We start from the raw sequence: 18,296 nt of genomic DNA on the forward strand, positions 1-18,296 counted from the left end.
TCTGTTGCGATTTGGTGGAGAAAACAACTTATTTATATTAGACGGTTAACAGTCAATTTGACCGTAAATTTGAAAGATGAATCAATGGTGTTGCAATGCGACGGTAACAAGAGTGAAACGCAGCAGGATTTTTAAGTTGTTTATCGCATCTTACCATTTAATCGCTATGTACCAGGAGGGAGGGGGTGACTCTATTGTTTTTCAGTATTGATTCGTGACCGACTCATTGCTACCAGTGTGACGTCACATAGCAACGAGTGAGCGCTTCGAGTAGCTTGTTCAGATTACGCCATTGAAGAAGGACAACAGAGGTTAAGAAAGACCAAAAAATAGGCCTAATATCGCTTTCGTTCGCTAACTAAGTATAGGTGTGTACAGTTTATTGTTGCTTTTTGTCTGTATGCATTATTTGTTTTAGTTTTGTACGCGCGTTATCGTGTATCCTTGTTGAATTTTGTTGCGGGTAAGTGGCGGGACTGCCATCTTGAAAACGGGATGAGAGAGGTCAACGTAAAACGTTCGCGTTTTCTCTCTTAAATGTCTTACCAATAGTCTTGTTAATGGGATGTTTTATGCGTTGATAGTATACGTTTAATCTGCGTATATCTCTGTGTCGATTGAATCAGCCGTTCCTCTCATCAATCCGTTTGAGTGTTGAGATGTTGTTTATTTCTTGATTTCCACCAAAATGTCCCTGCGATGTGATCGGGTTTTGCATGTTTTGGAGAACTTTTGGTGGTAGTTATCTGGCCTTTGAATTCAGTTCTTTGTGTTTTAACTCCGTTTGCCTTTTGTGTTTTAATTTTGTCCGCTGTATGGTGATATTTGTTGGCTTTAATCGTACAGCAGCTTTATTTGTTGGCTTTTGTTGTGAAGGTTTGTTGGCTTTTTTTTCCTGTCTCGTTGCAACTGTTGACTTATTGCTGTCCACTGCAGTTGTGGTGTTCAGTGTTGTGATTTCATACTTACAACAAAGTTCAAATTAGAGTTAGCCTGAGTAAGCTGTTTTTGGTTTTCTTCTTGCCACTTACAATTTTGGTGTAAAAATATATAGCATTTAAATATAATAATTACAGTTATGGTGAAATCAATTTTGCTGTATGATTTATTTATCTTTTGTCATAACCTGATAACTTGGCTTATTCCTGAACAATGCCACATCTTGGATGATGCTGTAGTCTGTTCCAGGTTCTTGGTCAGTGGGCACAATCAAAAAAAGTGGTCGAGCAACAAGCGGGTTTTTGTAGAGAAAGAGACCGAGAGCATGGAACAGGCTAATGATGCTGCAACTGTCCTGCATTGCCATGTTGTAATGGCTCCTATTTCTTAAGCCTCCAAGAATTTCAAGGCAGCATTGTAGTCTTTTCATCCCTATAAGTTCTCATTATATACCAACTAAAAAAAACAACCCTCCACTAAATGTCACTAAATAGATATTGCAACATAGCACTCAAAATAAATGACAGCAAATGCTAAGTGTTAGAGTGCAGAAATGCTGTAAAGACAATCAGACATCTATTCTTATTAATTTTTTATATTTGAAAAAGTTTTATGCCTATTAGCTTTTTTTTATTTATTCTGCTCTTATAATCATCTCCTGCTCTTCACAGGTCCACATCAGCCTATACTTTCAATTATGACTATATGTACCATTTAATCCATCAAATATTGTCGCTTGCATGTCTTTGTCTAATTGCATCACTAAATGCTCGAGCTACAACTGTAAAATATTCTCCAGTGGAGTGGTAAGTAAGTAAGTAAGTAAGTAAGTAAGTAAGTAACTTTATTTAATGAGGGTAAAAACACTTTACAGTCATTGACTGATAAACTCGTGGCCCTCCCTTAAACAATTAAAATATAAATCACAATGATTTTAAAAATATCTAACTATGAATAATAATAAGTATAAAACTGGTAAAATTACTAACATCAATAAAATGGACTAAAATCTTGTTGGTGCATGCGATACAAAGAGTTTGAGGACACTAAGAAATTGTGAAATGTTCAATATTTGCATACCCCTTCTTTATAAGCTTGACGCATTTCTCTTTAAAAACATTAATGCTATCACAGGATCTTATGTTAGGAGGTAAGGAATTCCATAGTGAAGTTGATGTAGAAGCAAAAGTTTTTCCTCCTTCTGTCGCTCTGTTGCTCTTAGGGCATCGTAGCGTGATGTGACTATAGCGCGAGGATCTTACCGATATGTCACACTCACACTCATACTCCCCTAATTTTAAATCTTCAAGTAGATTCTGCACATTGCCAAAAATATTTGAAGTATAATAAACACAATAGCTTCCATTTGACTTTAAAAATATGCTCGATATTTGTCCTTGGACATTATCTGTTCCTATCTTCTTGGAATGGATAATATCCACAGAGTGGACACTGAATGAAGGCTACTTTTCATAAAACCCGCATTACCAAATAAAGGAATGAATGATTGACTGAATCAACATGTCTTCCTCAGACTCCGGAGGTCTATAAGTTTCATTCTCCTCCAGTGTGCTTAGCAGCTATGCTCTCATTCTGACCATATATGGCCATACATGCCCTGCCTAATCCATTGTTAGTGGTTTTATTTGTGGTTTGTGTCATAGCAGTCAGCTCTGAAAACCTTGATGTTAGCTCCAGAGAATTTCCCCTCTTTTGCACTGTTTTGTGTCTTCATAGCTAAATGTTTAGTTATCCTTGTGTAAAAATGTTGAATTTCACCACCCTAGCTTTTTTTTCAGTATGGTATTAAAGTCAATAAGGTTGGTGGCATCTATTTTAGTTGCTGATGTAACAGAAAAGTCACATTTTTAACTTCACACCAATTTATTAAGTGAAACTATCGTAAATTTGGGATCTCAAATTAATTCCAAATTAAACTTGTCAATTGATTTATACTGGCAATCAAGTTGTAGTAAGCCTTTGTATGACTCTGTTCCTTTAAAGAAAATATCTTTGGCTGTCATAATCAATGGGAGTTTAGTAACGAGGTGTGGAAAAGTGCTTAAGGGGGTGCAAAAATGAAGAAAGAACTTGTAAATTTGACAGCATGATTGAGCATGAAAAAAATATGTAGCTCTCATATGTATGTCTTGACAGGTGATAAAGAAATTTAAAAATAATCTAAACTAAGGTGAGTTAAAAACTCCATGCCAGTTGATCATCCAGGGGCAGGGGGGGGGGGGGACATTAGCCATCAAAGGGAAAATGTTCATCAGAATCCCTAAGTGCTGCCCAGTGTGGCATTCTGGAAGGGAATTTGTGCATTATGATATGTTCCTTCCAGTGACATTCCCTGCAAAAAAAAAAACCGAAGTGTCTTTAATAACCTGTTTTCAGTGGGACACAATTTTTTAGATGAACAAAAGGGGACTATTGGCTGATCATGACCTTGCAAATCGATAGATTCTGATGGATCTATTGGATTAACAGCATTCACCAATTCTTCAAATATCGAATTCCAAACTAAAATCAGGGAAAAGCTAGTCACAATTAGGCCGCCGGCTAGGAACTAGGCTGAGTTTTTCATGTAACACAACTATGTATAATATTTGTGGCAGACCTAGCATATAAGAAAATCAAGACTTCTCTTTTCTCAAATAAAACAAAATAAAATAGAACCGAATTACTAATCAAACCATAAATATTAACCAAATTACGAATATTGCCCTAAATTTAGACTGTAGTACGACAAAGGTGAAATAAGGCAGAAAACTTACCTAATCTGGCTAACTGAAACATGGCTGTTCTTCCCACACAGCCAGTCTTTGCACTTTGAAGGGATTGATGAGACGAACCACGAGCACTGAAGAACAGAAATTCCACATACAAGAAGCCAAGCATACCCTCTGTCGAACCTCCTATTCTTGTGTCAAAAGGGCTCTGCTTCGTTATGCAGTGGCCCTCGAAAGGTCAATCAGCTAACAGTTTTGCTCGACAAATTGGCTTCAAAACAGAAAGTTCTCGATCAAATTATCTACCTGTTGAATATTTTAGCCAACGAAAAGTACCAAATAAAGATTCCTTAATGTCATATAAACCACATATTAACGAACCTAAGCAAATGGGGTAGAATATCGGAGCGAAATTCTGCATTTTTATCAACCTCTTGTACTTTACCCATTGGGCGCCATTTTGAATTTCATCCAAGCAAAACGTGACGTCACACTGGCAGTGATGACTCAACCAATGTTTTGCTTAGAGACGCCCCCTCCCTCCTGCTATGTACCGTGGGATTGACATAATGTAGCTGCCAGTAACAGTATGCAAACCAGAAATCTGAGGGGAAATACTAGAGAAAGAAAATTACTTACACGAGAAAATTAGTATTGGTGCATTTTGACGTTGTATTGACCACGCCCCGACCTGACGGGGCCGGAAACACAGCACAAGTCATAGGTTATTTCTTAAAAAAAACTGACCTAAAATTAAATCTGTTTTGTGAAATCTACTTTCTCTTAGCTATAAAATTACACTTAAGTATTTTTCTAAGCCAATATGAAAGAGCAATCTTGCATATGCGCAGCCTGTAACACTTCACTCTGGAAAGAACATCGAGTAGGATAGTTGCTCTACAACAGTAGAGAGTTAAGTATGAACCACATGAAACTGAAAATGAGGTAGTTTAATCACTGAGTTGCTCACACGATTGGATATCCCTTATGATTTCGCGAAGGATAATTGCACCTTTTAATTCTTAAATGAAATATCCGAGAAGGTTTGGTAATCAGTTAATTAATATGAGGTTGCACATGTATGAGTAATTATCAATTCGGAACAGGGTGAGTGGTTGGGGGCAATTCTTTGTACGCCCCAATGGAACGCATTGCGGATCACGTAAGGGCGCGGAGTTATGTACCATTCTTCAGCGGGAAAGGACGTTGACAGGACCCGACAGAGCCCAGCCAACGCAGTACCCCAGGTTTTAGTAATATAAACGAGGGAAAGATATGATAATAAATCAAGGGGCTTCGTGTTTACTTTACACCAACTTTAGAAACTAAAATAAGGGCTTTCTCCCCTCATACCACGCTTCATATGGTCTTTAGTGAAAAAACAAATGCGTTTATGTTTTTTCATTTCCCGGTTATATTGATAGAGCAATACGTTTCCATTTCCTCACAGATCCGACCGGGGAGCCAACAAATACACCAAGCTCTACTACTGCAGGTAACCGGACCGTTTCGTTGTCTTGGCATTTAGTGCATTGCCGTTTACTTTTAAAGTAAAGTAATATCATTCCTCAGACTTGGAGGAAGACTCTGGTTGCTTCATCTAGACAGCATGAAACACGGATATTCTACAGTAACAAACGCAGAAACGATTGAAAAATAAAAAATGCCTCATTTATATGTTATTTGCCAGCTGGGAGGTCCGTATAAAAAGATCCTAAAATATTGAAGATTACCGCTAATTCGTTCGCGAAAAATGGATCAACACGACGATTCCGCCCGCCGTGAGCGGGCTGGGCGGATGGGAAAATTCCGTCCGCTACCGGAACCAATGAGATTGCAGGATTTGTTAAATTCCGCCCGCTCACAAACTGAAAAAAAAGAAAATGGTATTATTGCATTGCCGTTTACTTTTATGATTAATGATATTTGTGTAGATTTTCCGAAATCGAGAATAGATAATTCTGAAGGGAAGGAATGTCTGTATAGTAGGTATGTATCTGTCGACGAAAAGAACATTTATCGTGAAGTAATCATGATTCTTCAGACTTAGGTAGACTCAAGTTGGTATATCAAGACTGCAACACGAGGCCGATATTTTAAAAATAAGAAAACGCAAAAACGATTGAGAATTAGAACTGTTTTATTTATGGCAGCCCAGCATTTTCATTGAATACTAAATCAGTAATCCGCTCTTCGTGTATCTAGCTTTAAAATGCATTTACATGTAGCTCTAATCACGCAACATTTCTACAAAATCAGTGAAGAAATTCTTTCAGTCACACGAGAAAAGACCTCATTGTCGAGTTAATCTTTAGTTAATCTTTTCTTTCTTGCCACACACAGCTCCAATAAAACGGATGTATCCCTACGGTCCTGCTTCTGGGGATTCTGAAGTTCCCAACACTTCTGAATATTCGTGGCGATGTTTTAAGGTCGATATCCCGGACGACGGCATGCAATTCTTCGGAAAACGTCACTACCGTGCTTCCGTATGTATACAGATATGTAGTTAAATTGGCCGGAACTGATGATGATTCAAGTGCACAATGTACCTACATGACACAAACAGACACTAGGTAGCTGGCTCTCTAAAAATGCAAGCCCACCACACGTCTCCAAGGTGGATTTGTTCCCGATAGTCCCAAATTTAACCCCTTGGCTTTGGCATGTAAATAAAGAAGTGACCAGGTTACTTTCAGTTTTTATACCATAAAATATTCTTAAATTGAAATAGTTTCTTTTTAGATATGGACCCAAGGGTTGCCTTTTAAGCAAGATTAATTAACGAATAAATAAGACTAAGCCATGCATAACCGTTTTCTAAACTAATCTGTGTGGAGGCAGCCTGGCCGAGTGGTCAGCTTGTTGGACTCGCATTCCAGCGGTCCCGGGTTCGAGTCCCGCTCTGACCTCTAACTGGATTTGTTTCTCGGTAGCCCAGAGTTCAAATCCTCGGCCGCGCTTGTAAATAGCCGACTGGTTTGCCTCCGACCAGTTGAGATTCTTAACAATGTTATGTTCAATTTGAATTATTTGTCTCAGTTGTTTGGTCGGCCCCACTAGTACTCGTGCTATAAACATTGCCGAGTGTAAATAAAGGTTATATATATATTTTTTACTCTAAACATTTCTCTTCACCATCTTATAGAATTAATTTAACGGGCAAACAATAAATCACGATTGCTTTTGGTTTATACCTTTTTTGATCAGTAAGAATCCGAACTGTTTTATGACACCAGTTACTCCACAGGTTTCAAATATTGTGCATTATCTTTTTCAGATCTGCCGTAACGGATTGTTGCTCTTCGATACAAAATGGCTTCCTTGGTGGCCATATAACTTTGGAGAACGCTGGTGGCTTAAAAAATGGGCCATGCTTGCACCTTATTGGAGTTTGACTGATACATATTACTCTTTCGCGAGAGTTTCCAGAGTCTACTACCATGAATATTCAGATTCTGATCCGGGTTCCTTTCACATGTTGAATACAGCAACGTCAGATGTCAAAAGGCTCTTAATGAAACCTTTGCCGACAGACTTCCAAGCATCTTGGGTACTGGTGACAACGTGGGAAAATTTGCGGCCCCATCGCTATCCAACAAGCATGGCAAACATTGTAAGAGTAAAAGAAGAGTATCACATTCTCGAACAACGAAATATCATTTTATATATAGTCTGAGAGATAGATAGATAATCTTTATTTAAACACGATTAAAAATTCGTCAGCTAAAACTACTAATAATCCGACTAATGATCCATTTGTAGCGACATTTGTTCGAGCGTTTTTGATGTTTATTTTTTAATCGTTCCTTTCAACTTCCTCTATTGCCCATTAGTATCATCCAACTAGTGGACTAATGCAAATCCTGCATTTTAATTGGCTACGCTACTAGAGGACTATTAGTAATAGTCCTCGAGTAACGAAATACGCGCAATTGAGCGTGACGCTTTCTTTCGTTTTATTCCCAAATAAATGTTTCTTCACCTTGCATTTGCTAACTTTATTATTGCCTTTTCTGTCCGACTAGTTGGGTGATACTAAAACAATTAGACCCTTCGCCCTCAAGGACCACGGGTCAATAGTCCATTCGGCTTCGCCTCATGGGCTATTGACCCGTAGCCCTTGCGGGCTACGGGTCCAATTGCTAATTAGCATATAGAATTTTAGAAAAAGTGTAGTCTATTCCGTTTTCGTTGAAAAGACTTCTAAGATTCAACCTGAAGCTCAACTGCAAACTGATGCGTTAGATTGGCTGTTGTCTGCATTGGCCATTTCATAAGTATGGAAGCATTATCTGTTGAATTTCAGGAGGCAGTACGTTATAATAGACTGACAGCAGTCGGTTAAATGCATAAAAATGTCGTCTTGTTGTATTTTCAGGGAAACACATTTCAGCTGGTTTTGATCACGGACGGTGTTTATTCCTTTGCGATGTATAACTACCCCAGCAATGGCTTGCAGTGGTCGGCTCCCACACAAAGGTATGAAATGTTAATGTAACAGGCAGTTAATAAGGCAAATGGCATTAGAAATTAAGGAAAACATCGTGTGCGCTCGGTATGGAAACGAATCATATCATTTGGAGGTTTGTTCATAATTGAAGATGCTTCCCAATACATGATGCAAGGGATAGCAACATCCTAATGGTTCATCATCATCAATTGGTTAGCGTGCCACACACGTAAAATTGATGCCATATACAAGGATTTACCAGCTGCAGGTGTTGTCTGTCTATCGTTAGACAGCCGCCGTGAGGCCAGATTGCTAAGCTGTCGTGAACAAAATAAATGACGTCGTTTTCGGTGTTTTTAGATAGGACTCTGAATTTCACTCCTCCTTCCCTCATGTGTTTCCTGTTGGACTTTTTTAAAGCCACTGACCAGTAGATAAAGCGTTCACGGTCGCTTGCGCACACGTTGATATTGATGTCAAGTGTAGCTGATTACCGCGCGATACTACTTATTCACAAAATGACTTGTTTTAGTTGCAATGTTTCTTATTCGTGTATCGTTTGTATGGTCGACTTTGTTTTGTGACTCTAAGCTCACAATGGTAAACCAATTCAATGTTGTTCAGTGGAAGATGAATAAAGGCCTGTACACAGATTCATCGACTAACTATACCAGGACGCTAGGTATAAATATGGACTCGCATTTTTCGATTGTAAGAGAAAGTCTACATGGTTTTTGTTTCGCAATTCGATTGTAAGGCAAACCTACGTGGCATAACTGATAATTTAGTGCGCAAAAATATTGCTTTTGTGCGGCTAACATATGTTGAGTTCGAAATCGAAATACGCGACGAATTCTCGAATGATTATTTAAAAGCTCCAGATGATTTCTTAAGGAGTCTGCCTACTTTCGTTACTGCGCATCCTTTCTGCGCATCACACAAGGCATGGTTTAAGTGCCATACGCGCGCTGGGGTTGACATTGACGCAATAAACTACGTTACCAAGTACACGACTAAAAGAATGCAAAATTTTCCAACTGTGACTAAATCAAGGTTAATGAACCCGTACTTAAACCAGGAACAGCAAAATAGCAGCATACTACTAACCACTAACTGTTAACGTCTTCCAGCTGGAGAACTAGCTGTTATATGGCGAAAATTATACTGAAATCCAACTGTACCAGTACAAGTACCAGCAGATGGCGTAGTACGCGCGCAAAGCAAGTGCGAAATACGCAAATGTTTTACTTACTGGGGAGGTGACAGGAAAAAATGTAACGGGCACCGTAAAAGTTTTCAAAAAAAGATCAATAACTTTAAAAAACGCGTGGTTACCCCCACATTTTATGTTATGAAATGGAAGTGGCAAGCCTGTTCAACAAGTGATTAGCTTCTGGTTGTGAGCAAAAAGTATTTAGACTGTATTTTGGCTGAACCAGAGGAAGGCTGTCGGCAGAGACGCTAAAAGCGTTGTTGCAACGATTTTGTTATAAAAATGGATTTTTTGTTACCAGTTACCATGCAGTTTTAAGATCTTTATAAATGTGTTTGCTTTTCTGTTTGTAAAAGAGAATTCGAAGGAAATTTGTGAAGAAATATCCTTTCCTTCTTTTTTTCAGAAAATGCTGATGTCAGCATTTTTGCTGAGATTCAAGGCTGATTATCTCGGAAAAATGTGTGGCTACCCCAATTTTTCTTTGTGGATTCCAATGGCCCTTGCAAAGATCCACTTTTTCGGCGTGCTTCTAACCCGGCGTAAAAACCTTTGTATTTGGTAGGCACCGTCCTTAAACACAAGAAACCATAAAGCAAACGCTGCCTTTCAGTAAAGACTACTGTGTGCGCCAGTTAAGAAAAGCAATGAAAAAGTTTCCAGTTGAACATGTTTGGGTTTACTGTCCGTGGGTACTAAAAAGACCTCCCTGGCTTGCCTATATCAAGAACAATTAGAAAACAGCCCTTAGAAAATACGCGTGCTGATTGGTTTAAAAATGTGTTTGTGTAACTCGATAGAAACATAGGACTAGCCCGAGCTGTTGGCGTAATGATGGCGCGAGCGAAGATAATTTACATTTTGATAATCAAAGTTAACAATTTTTTTTTAAAAAAAAAAGAAACAGAAAACATGTTCTCTGTGTTTCTATCGAGTTTTAGTAGAATTCCACCAGTATACTAATGCAAATGCTGCAATCTGATTGGCCGAGCTACTCGTATACTATCAGCCATTAGAGTGCAGTGGCTGTCGGTCGTCCACGAAATGCGACGTTTTTATCGTTTTTCCGAAATTTTGCAAGAAAGTTTGGATGTGAATGGATAATTAAATCCCTGAGAAGACTGAATGAAGGACATTAACGGTTTCTTGACTTAAAAAACTTGAAATTTTTTAAAAAGCGGGTGCCCGCGCGTAAACAACTGAAAATTTACCAAGGACAATTCGATACGTGCGATTTTGTTGGAGCGTTAACTTCAATAATGCGTAGAAAAATAATTGGAAACCGTTATTTGCGTTAATTTTAGTTAGATATCTACTAACACAATTAGATTATTCGCTCTCGATTTCAATGAGGCAATAGTTGATTCGGCCTTCGGCCTCATCAACTATCACCTCATAGAAATCTCGAGCTCATAATCTAATTGTTAAATAGAAACACTCGTGAAAGTTTGGGAGAACTCGAAAAAGCTGTGGAAACACTCGCCTGCAACTCGTATTCTCACAACATTTCTCATTCTTCCAAACTTTCACTCGTGTTTCTATAACTCTATAGAAACACGGTACATGTTTTCTATTTCTTAAAAAAATACAGAAACAGAGACCAATAGGAAGAAGAACAATAAAAGATATCTGCCGGGAAAACGATGCAAAAGATAATTCTTAAACGGAATATAGCCATAACTTAACCTTTCGAAGAGCTTTCAACCAAGTCACTTTTTTGCAGCCTTGGTGACTGGTTGAAATATCCACGAAAATTGAAACGGCTAGAGAACTTAGACAGAACGAATGACAAAACTAAGCTGAAGAAATGATACATGCAGGGTAATCTTGACTGCTGGACAGCCATGGATGATTAAGAGACTAACACAAGACAAACTGAAATAAACTGAAAAGCTTAAACGGTTTGTTGTTTGCGCAGAACTACTAGATAGTATCTATTCACAGAATCATTTTTCTATTATTATAGTTCCCCCAGACTGACGTATGTAGTTTGTAAGATAAACTTCAGAAAGTCATCAGAAATACGGACCGATTTTTTCCGTCGGCTTGTGCCTCAAACGCGAAGGGCGCAGGACATATATCCACAGAGAAAACAGATATCGGTGTCTTCAAGTAGAAGCATGCATTTCATGTTGCCTACACGTGAAGCGAGACTTACATTACGCGTAATAAAGCCCCTAAAATTGACTAGCCAAAGCACGGGTACTAACAAAGCGGTGCAATAAATTGTTAATAGCCGTACGTATCAAGCATGCGTCTTATCGCTCAAGTTGTTTTAAGATTGCAAATCTCTTGCAGATTGTACTATAGATATTACTACAATTCGCGTGGTTTACCTGTGGTTGGCTGGAATGCTGGTGACAAGCAAGAAAACAAATATAATGTGCAACGGTAAGCTGATGCTGAACGATGTCGATAGCATTGCTTCTTCTTTAAGCTGAGCTACAATTTATTGTACAACTAATCGTAGTTTAGTCAGACGTCCGAACGGTCGGCTAGATGTAGTGGCCCAATGACAGTGGTCACGTGAGAGAGATTCTCCCGTATTGCTATCAGTCTTAACAAACCTCTAGCCAATTTTTTAAAATATTTTACATGCTGTTTTTTCGACTAAAGGTCTGGCACTGTCAACATAGATACCATCGATGGTATAAGAGGCAACACTGACATGGTTGGAAAATGGTTCTTTAGACTTGAAGACTCTCGTGGGGCGCGTAGCGAGAGGCAGGAATGTATAAAGTGGTTTAAAGCACAACCGGATCCTCGTTTTTTCACTGAATTCCTTGAGCCTTGTCCTTGCAGCTTCCGACAAGCCTGGTGGGACGAGAGGTTCACCGTGAACTGGAGAGACTGGCCAAGATTGTGTGGCTACTCTCAGTTTCCTTCAACGGACGGGTGGGGTCAAGAGTGTTGTTATTCTTCTCACTGGGAAAGCTGGGGTGCACTGCTCGTGGGAAATCCGGGAGGAGGTTCTGCGCATAGATATCACAAGCTAACGCAGAAGTGGAGGGCCAAACACGACTCGAGTGATGTTCTGGGTTATCAAAAGTGTTGCGTCAACACAGACATGTGTGATTTGTATTATAAAAGACGTCCCTCTGATGACTGTGGAAATTATGTGGTGCCAGAATGGAGTAAGAATTGTTTCTCCGTATCTTGGGCGGATTAGTATATTTTATATAAGAGGGCGATTCCAGCCACTTTTTGAAGATAAATAATAGAGCGGCTAATAGGTACCTGTGAGTCTAACAATAATGTTGTTTTTAAACTCCAGCGTACAAAATTTCATAATAGCCACATGTCTCGCCAACCAAATCTTTATTCGGTAGTTTTTCCTTTTAATTTTATGAAAATTTGAAAATAAGGAGAGGTTTTAAAACTCGGCCAAAGAGTTACTTTGAATTTCCTCCAAAGCATCAGTACGATAGTATGTGTTTATATTGGTAATTCAGAGGGTTTTTGTGTAATTGAGTATTTTCCCCTTTGTCTTGTCTTGCTGTTTTAATAACCAGTTATAAGTTTTGTTTTCCTCTCCATCATTTTATTAACAGGTTGGCTTTGGGGTGATCCTCATTTTGTCACTCTTGACGGCAAGAACTACACCTTTAATGGTCTTGGCGAATACGTCATGGTAGATGCACGGAACGGGTTTTTTAAGTTACAGGCTCGAACGAAACTAGCCAAAGGTGATGGAACAGCTACGGTGTTTTCTGCTGCAGCTGCGAAGGAAAACAATACAAGTGTTGTCCAGGTGGATTTAGAAGATGGTGGTCAGTTGCTCTTTATCTTCTTTCAAATTGTTCCTAAATAACAGTTTATTGTAGTCGACGTTAAAATTCATTCTGAAGACAGATTGTGTTCTCCGAAAGGAGGTTTTCTTAGGCATTTATCTATACCCATATCCAAAGTGATAAACTGGTTTCAAGCTTACGTTAACACTCAGAATGTACCACAACTGAAAGCTGTTTTCGGCTACTGATATCATACTAGATTTTGGAACAAGCGTCATCTTACACAATTTACAAGCTCGGTATGTTCCTTTTGTTAAATAGCTAGTAAATCTTCTCTCAAATTCCATATACAGAACGTACGCTGGTTATTAACAACAATGTGGTGCATTTTTATAGTGCCTAAATCCAGTGTTTAATGGCGGAGGTCCCCTTATTTATGAGTGAATAAGTCATGGGCATTCTTATTAGCCTAAGTAGCTCTTTGTTTAGGCTGGATAGTGGCTCTAGTTAACCTGACTGGTGCCAGATTAGCCGGAACAACGTTCTGGGTAGCTTTAATAGTACTCCGATTAGCCTTAATAGCGCTCCGGTTAGCCGGAATAGCGCTATGGTTAACCTGAATTACATTCAGAATAGACTGAAGAAACCTGAAGCTATATTAGCTTGTTTGTGGTTGGCTCTGAATAATGCTAATGTTAACACAATATAAACTTGAAAGGTTCATTGTCTCACTGACTTGCTCTTGACTAAAGCTCAAGGACTTATTTGACTCATAAATACTTAGATCTCCCAAAAGCGTTTTTAAATATTGACTAACTTCATATTAAAAACACAAACATAAAGTGCTATTTATAGAAAGGCGCGGTGTTAAAAACGGAATGTATAAACAATAAAAAGTTATTTAGAGATTAATACCAATGACTTACTGTGTTGTATTAAGTGTTTGTGTTCTCTTGTTAACAGGGTTAAGCCTTTTGATCGACGGAAAGAACTTTAATTACACAAGTCTCACAAATGAATCTGTCACACTTAATGGCTCAGTTGCTATTGCCAGACCAGAGAACGATTCCTTTGTAATGGCTTTCCCATCTGGAATATCAGTTACAGTGAAGGTGGTATCAGGGGCACTTTCAATTGTGTTCGCGGCGCCGAGAAGTTTCAAAAACCAAACGAAAGGTCTCTTGGGAACATGGAACGGGGATCCTGAGGACGACTTTTTGACGCCTAATGGCACGATTTTGCCTTCAAACGCGTACGGCAAAGACATACATCATGATTTTGGTCTTCTCTGTAAGTTAATTTCACTACTTCTGATAGTTGCCATTGTTGTCAGTAATGCTTCTGAACCACTTAACAATGTATGCTTCAGTTATCATTCTTACGTGTTAGTTTATTTTCAGCTCAATGCCGGTTTTAGCAAACACAACCTTTGGTACTTATTCAAAAGTGTTGCAACAGGGGGGAGGGATTGGGAGTACCCATTGAAGACAAACTGAGCCAATGGTACCGATACCAAAGAAACAATTAGTAGTACCCATGATAAAAAAAACCAAAACAACAACAACAACAGCAACAACAACAACCATAGCCATGGGTACCCACTCGAAATAAAGAAGGACTATATTCGGTGTGCATACCCAATCAAAATTGTACTAAACGTTCGTAGCTCGAGGTGTTGCAGTTTGAATATGACGTAAGTTTGTTACGGGATAAAGTATACGCAAGATTCCATGCATGCATGAAGTGAGGTAGTTATGACTAGAACAGTATTAACATCTATGTTCCTCTCCTTATTTAAGGGCAAGTGGACAACATGAGTACACTTTTCACGTACAAAACGGGGGAAAACGTGGAAACTTTTACAAATGCGTCGTTTGTCCCCATGTTTCTGGAGGACCTGTACTTTGCAAACGACACATTGCGCAAACAGGCAGAGGAAGTCTGTCAAGGAGACATAAATTGCCTTTTCGACTCCGCCTCAACAAATGATGTTTCCGTAGGAGCAAGCACCAAGGCAGTATCTTCGACACTTGAGGAGGAGTCGTCTTCTCTTAGTAAGCATTTACTTTTGAGGCTCTTGTGAAAACCTGCGCTATAACGCTGTACATCGTTCATTTTTAATCTTTTTAAGCGCTATTAAAATTTCAGTCATAACTTCTTAGTAAGTACGCCATGGCTGCGAATTGTCAAATGAATCTAATGCTATCGGAAATTTGACCTTGCACTGGCAAAATTCCTTTAATGTGAGTTCTAACGTACCCACCTATTCGCGCTCGTAGTTACATACAACCGCACCTACCTTTCCGCTACCAACCTACTCACCTTCCTACTTGACCATCTTGCCACCTATCTACTTACCTACCCACCTGACTACCTTCTTTCTTCCCTGTCTATCTACATTATTCAATGCCGCGCAGTTTAGAAAGATTTATTCATTTTGATCTTTACAGAAAACTATCCTCCACGGATTATCACAGATCTGTCTCAAATCAACGTTACCGTGAATCAGAGTGTTAGTGTAACTGTGGTTGCAGAAGACCCTAATAACGACACCCTGAGCTTCTCCATCATTGGCGTTTTGCCGTCTGACGCTGTTTTGCTGAACAATTCCAACTCTATAACAATAACGTGGAATGGAACTATGGAGCAGGCAAGATTAACAAAAACTGCTTTTGTTTCACCAAGCGTAAATGTATTTATTCTATATTTTATGTTCATCGTTATTATGTGTCACATAAAAACGGATAGGATTTATACGAACGTTGCCTAAGATAAATATTGTTTTTACAGATTCACATGGAATTCGTGGTAAAAGACAGCCAGGGGGCATTAGCATTTTTGAGGCCAATCATCAATCTATGTGCTTGCCTTAACAACGGTCTTTGTTATCAGTCTACCGACAACAGAAATTCAACACAAAACAATGAGATGAACGTACTTCAATGTGAATGTTTAAATGGGTATACAGGAACATCCTGTGAAAGTGATCTTGACGCGTGTGAAGCAAATCTTAATCCGTGCTACCCTGGCGTATCATGTGTTGATCTTCCCCCTCCAGCAAACATATCCGGTTATAAATGTGGACCTTGTCCGAGCGGTTTCACAGGAGATGGATCCAAATGTGAAGGTTAGCCTCATCGTATTTAATAATCCAACTACCACTCTTACCTTCGGTTTCTTGAGACAAAATCACTATAGTTCTTTTCTTGGAGAATGAAATTAAAGTAACCTTAAAGACTCATGGAATTCGACCTCTTTCTGATTCATTGAATATATCCTTTCAGTGCAGCTTGGCAATTGGTTGCTCGGTTAGCTAGTTTGCATTTTCCATATTTTTATCAGTTACTCTAGTCGTTGTAGTCGGAACCTCTTGCAGGCGACCATCTCTCATATGCAACCGCGACCACTCTAGCCAGTAATTATTTGAAACTTTTCCCGGTAGGCGTTCACTCGAGCAATGCTTTAACGATCAATGCTATCCTAACATAAGAACTTCATTTATGATATCCGTTGTTTCCCGTATACAAATCACCATTGGCTTAGTATAACCCTTTTACCCTGTAGGTACCATTTGCAGGAAGGGGAGAATTATACAAATACTAGAAATGTTGCCGTTAGTTTTAAGATATTGCTTTCTAATTGTGCTATACCTTTCGTTATAGATTTTGATGAGTGTTTAAACAGTGGTCCGAGTGAATGCAAACAAATCTGTATCAATACACCAGGCTCGTTCGTATGTGATTGTTACAAAGGGTATCGACTCAATATCGACCAAAGCACTTGTGACGGTTGGTGTTATCCAATATCTTAGATATTTTGCCATCAGAAGTACTTGATCGGCAATCTATTTTACATTGTATGTCTCTGTGTACGTTGTAAAAGGCTTTATCGAAATAATCTTAGCAGCAGAAAGGAAAAGAAACGAAACGTACGATCAATGCTTTCTTTCCTTGTTCGTTAATTTTTCCTTACGCGGAATTCTTTTTTAGTTCTTTCCCCAGCCAACAGCGTAAGAACCTATGACAGGCAACTAATGGCTTCGACCTCTTACAACACACCCAACCCTGTCCTGTCCACAGTGCACTGTCACAGCATTGATAATTACGTTTGTTTCCAAACTTTTAGATATAAACGAGTGCGTCCCTGCTAGTGACTGTATGCACAAGTGTAAAAACTTTGACGGTGGATACAACTGTAGTTGTAATGACTTCTTCAAGGTGGATCCTGTAAATTCCAAGAACTGCATACGTACGTATATTTTAAGCTGGTATTATCTCTGAGTTAATCTACTTTTGAAAATACCAAACTTTCGATGGGAGTTATACTCCTGAACGCCTTACGACTGCAAATTAATAGATAAACGTCTACGAAACGTTATGGGAAGAAACCAATGAGTATTACACAGAACGTTTTACTGCATTATACGTTTTTCTTCAACTTGAACAAAATGGAATGTATTCCTCTCATATAGTTACAACTGGATCCATCAAGCCATTTTGTTTTTCATTTTCGAGGCAACAGTTCCAGGGCAACACATGTACATGTGGGTTAAAGGTTTGGGAACAATCTTTAAATAATCTTACTTATGTATGATTTCTATTATTACAGCGGACTCTCTATGTCAGGACGGGAATCATGACTGTCAGCACATCTGCTTTCTCAGTTTAAACAATATTCAAAACTGCGCTTGTAAACGGGGATATCTTCTTACCGATGATGGAAAAACGTGTAAAGGTGCGAATAAGCGAATAAGTGTTTTCCTTGCTAATAACCCAGTGAATAAAATAAGTATTTTTATTGACCACTTCCCCTGTGAGGTTTTTCATGGCTAATGGAAACAAATGTTGAAAAGTAATGCAAATGAAAAAAACGTGGTTAAAAGTCACAACTGGTAGGATGCAGGCCCGTTGGCTATTTATAATCGTCATCGAGGGGCTGAACTACGAACTAACGAGAACAGCACCAGCTAGTGGTCAGACAGGGACTTGAACCCGCGACCTCCGGATTTCAAGTCCGACGCCCTAACCATTCAGCTCCGCTTCCTTCACAGAATGTTCTGCTGAAGTATGCATGTGCGAAAACCATGTACAGTGGTATTAAATCGACTCGTCAGGAGGATGAAGTTTATTAGGAAGTTAGATCTCGAAATTTAATCTACCAAGCTTCAGCACTTGAGTTGGCAAAGACCCTTGGATTAAAAATGGCGGTCAAGCCCACTTCAGCGCAAA

General features: G+C 39.0%; 1 protein-coding gene across 8 annotated transcripts in view; it reads left to right on the forward strand.

Moving 5' to 3' along the window:
• LOC145484694 (uncharacterized) overlaps positions 1–18,296 on the forward strand; it is a 97,874-nt gene that overhangs the window by 69,630 nt on the left and 9,948 nt on the right. For all 8 annotated transcript variants that reach the window (XM_081463297.1, XM_081463301.1, XM_081463302.1 and 5 more), the window contains 14 exons: positions 5,122–5,166; positions 6,015–6,160; positions 6,952–7,287; positions 8,053–8,153; positions 11,636–11,728; positions 11,954–12,471; positions 12,889–13,107; positions 14,032–14,358; positions 14,868–15,122; positions 15,519–15,718; positions 15,859–16,195; positions 16,731–16,856; positions 17,194–17,316; positions 17,677–17,802. In XM_081463297.1, the coding sequence (XP_081319423.1) occupies positions 5,122–5,166; positions 6,015–6,160; positions 6,952–7,287; positions 8,053–8,153; positions 11,636–11,728; positions 11,954–12,471; positions 12,889–13,107; positions 14,032–14,358; positions 14,868–15,122; positions 15,519–15,718; positions 15,859–16,195; positions 16,731–16,856; positions 17,194–17,316; positions 17,677–17,802 (2,952 nt within the window). The remainder of the gene's footprint in view (positions 1–5,121; positions 5,167–6,014; positions 6,161–6,951; positions 7,288–8,052; positions 8,154–11,635; positions 11,729–11,953; positions 12,472–12,888; positions 13,108–14,031; positions 14,359–14,867; positions 15,123–15,518; positions 15,719–15,858; positions 16,196–16,730; positions 16,857–17,193; positions 17,317–17,676; positions 17,803–18,296) is intronic.

The sequence above is a fragment of the Orbicella franksi genome, chromosome 4 (genome assembly GCF_964199315.1).
Source record: "Orbicella franksi chromosome 4, jaOrbFran1.1, whole genome shotgun sequence".
Lineage (NCBI taxonomy): Eukaryota > Metazoa > Cnidaria > Anthozoa > Scleractinia > Merulinidae > Orbicella > Orbicella franksi.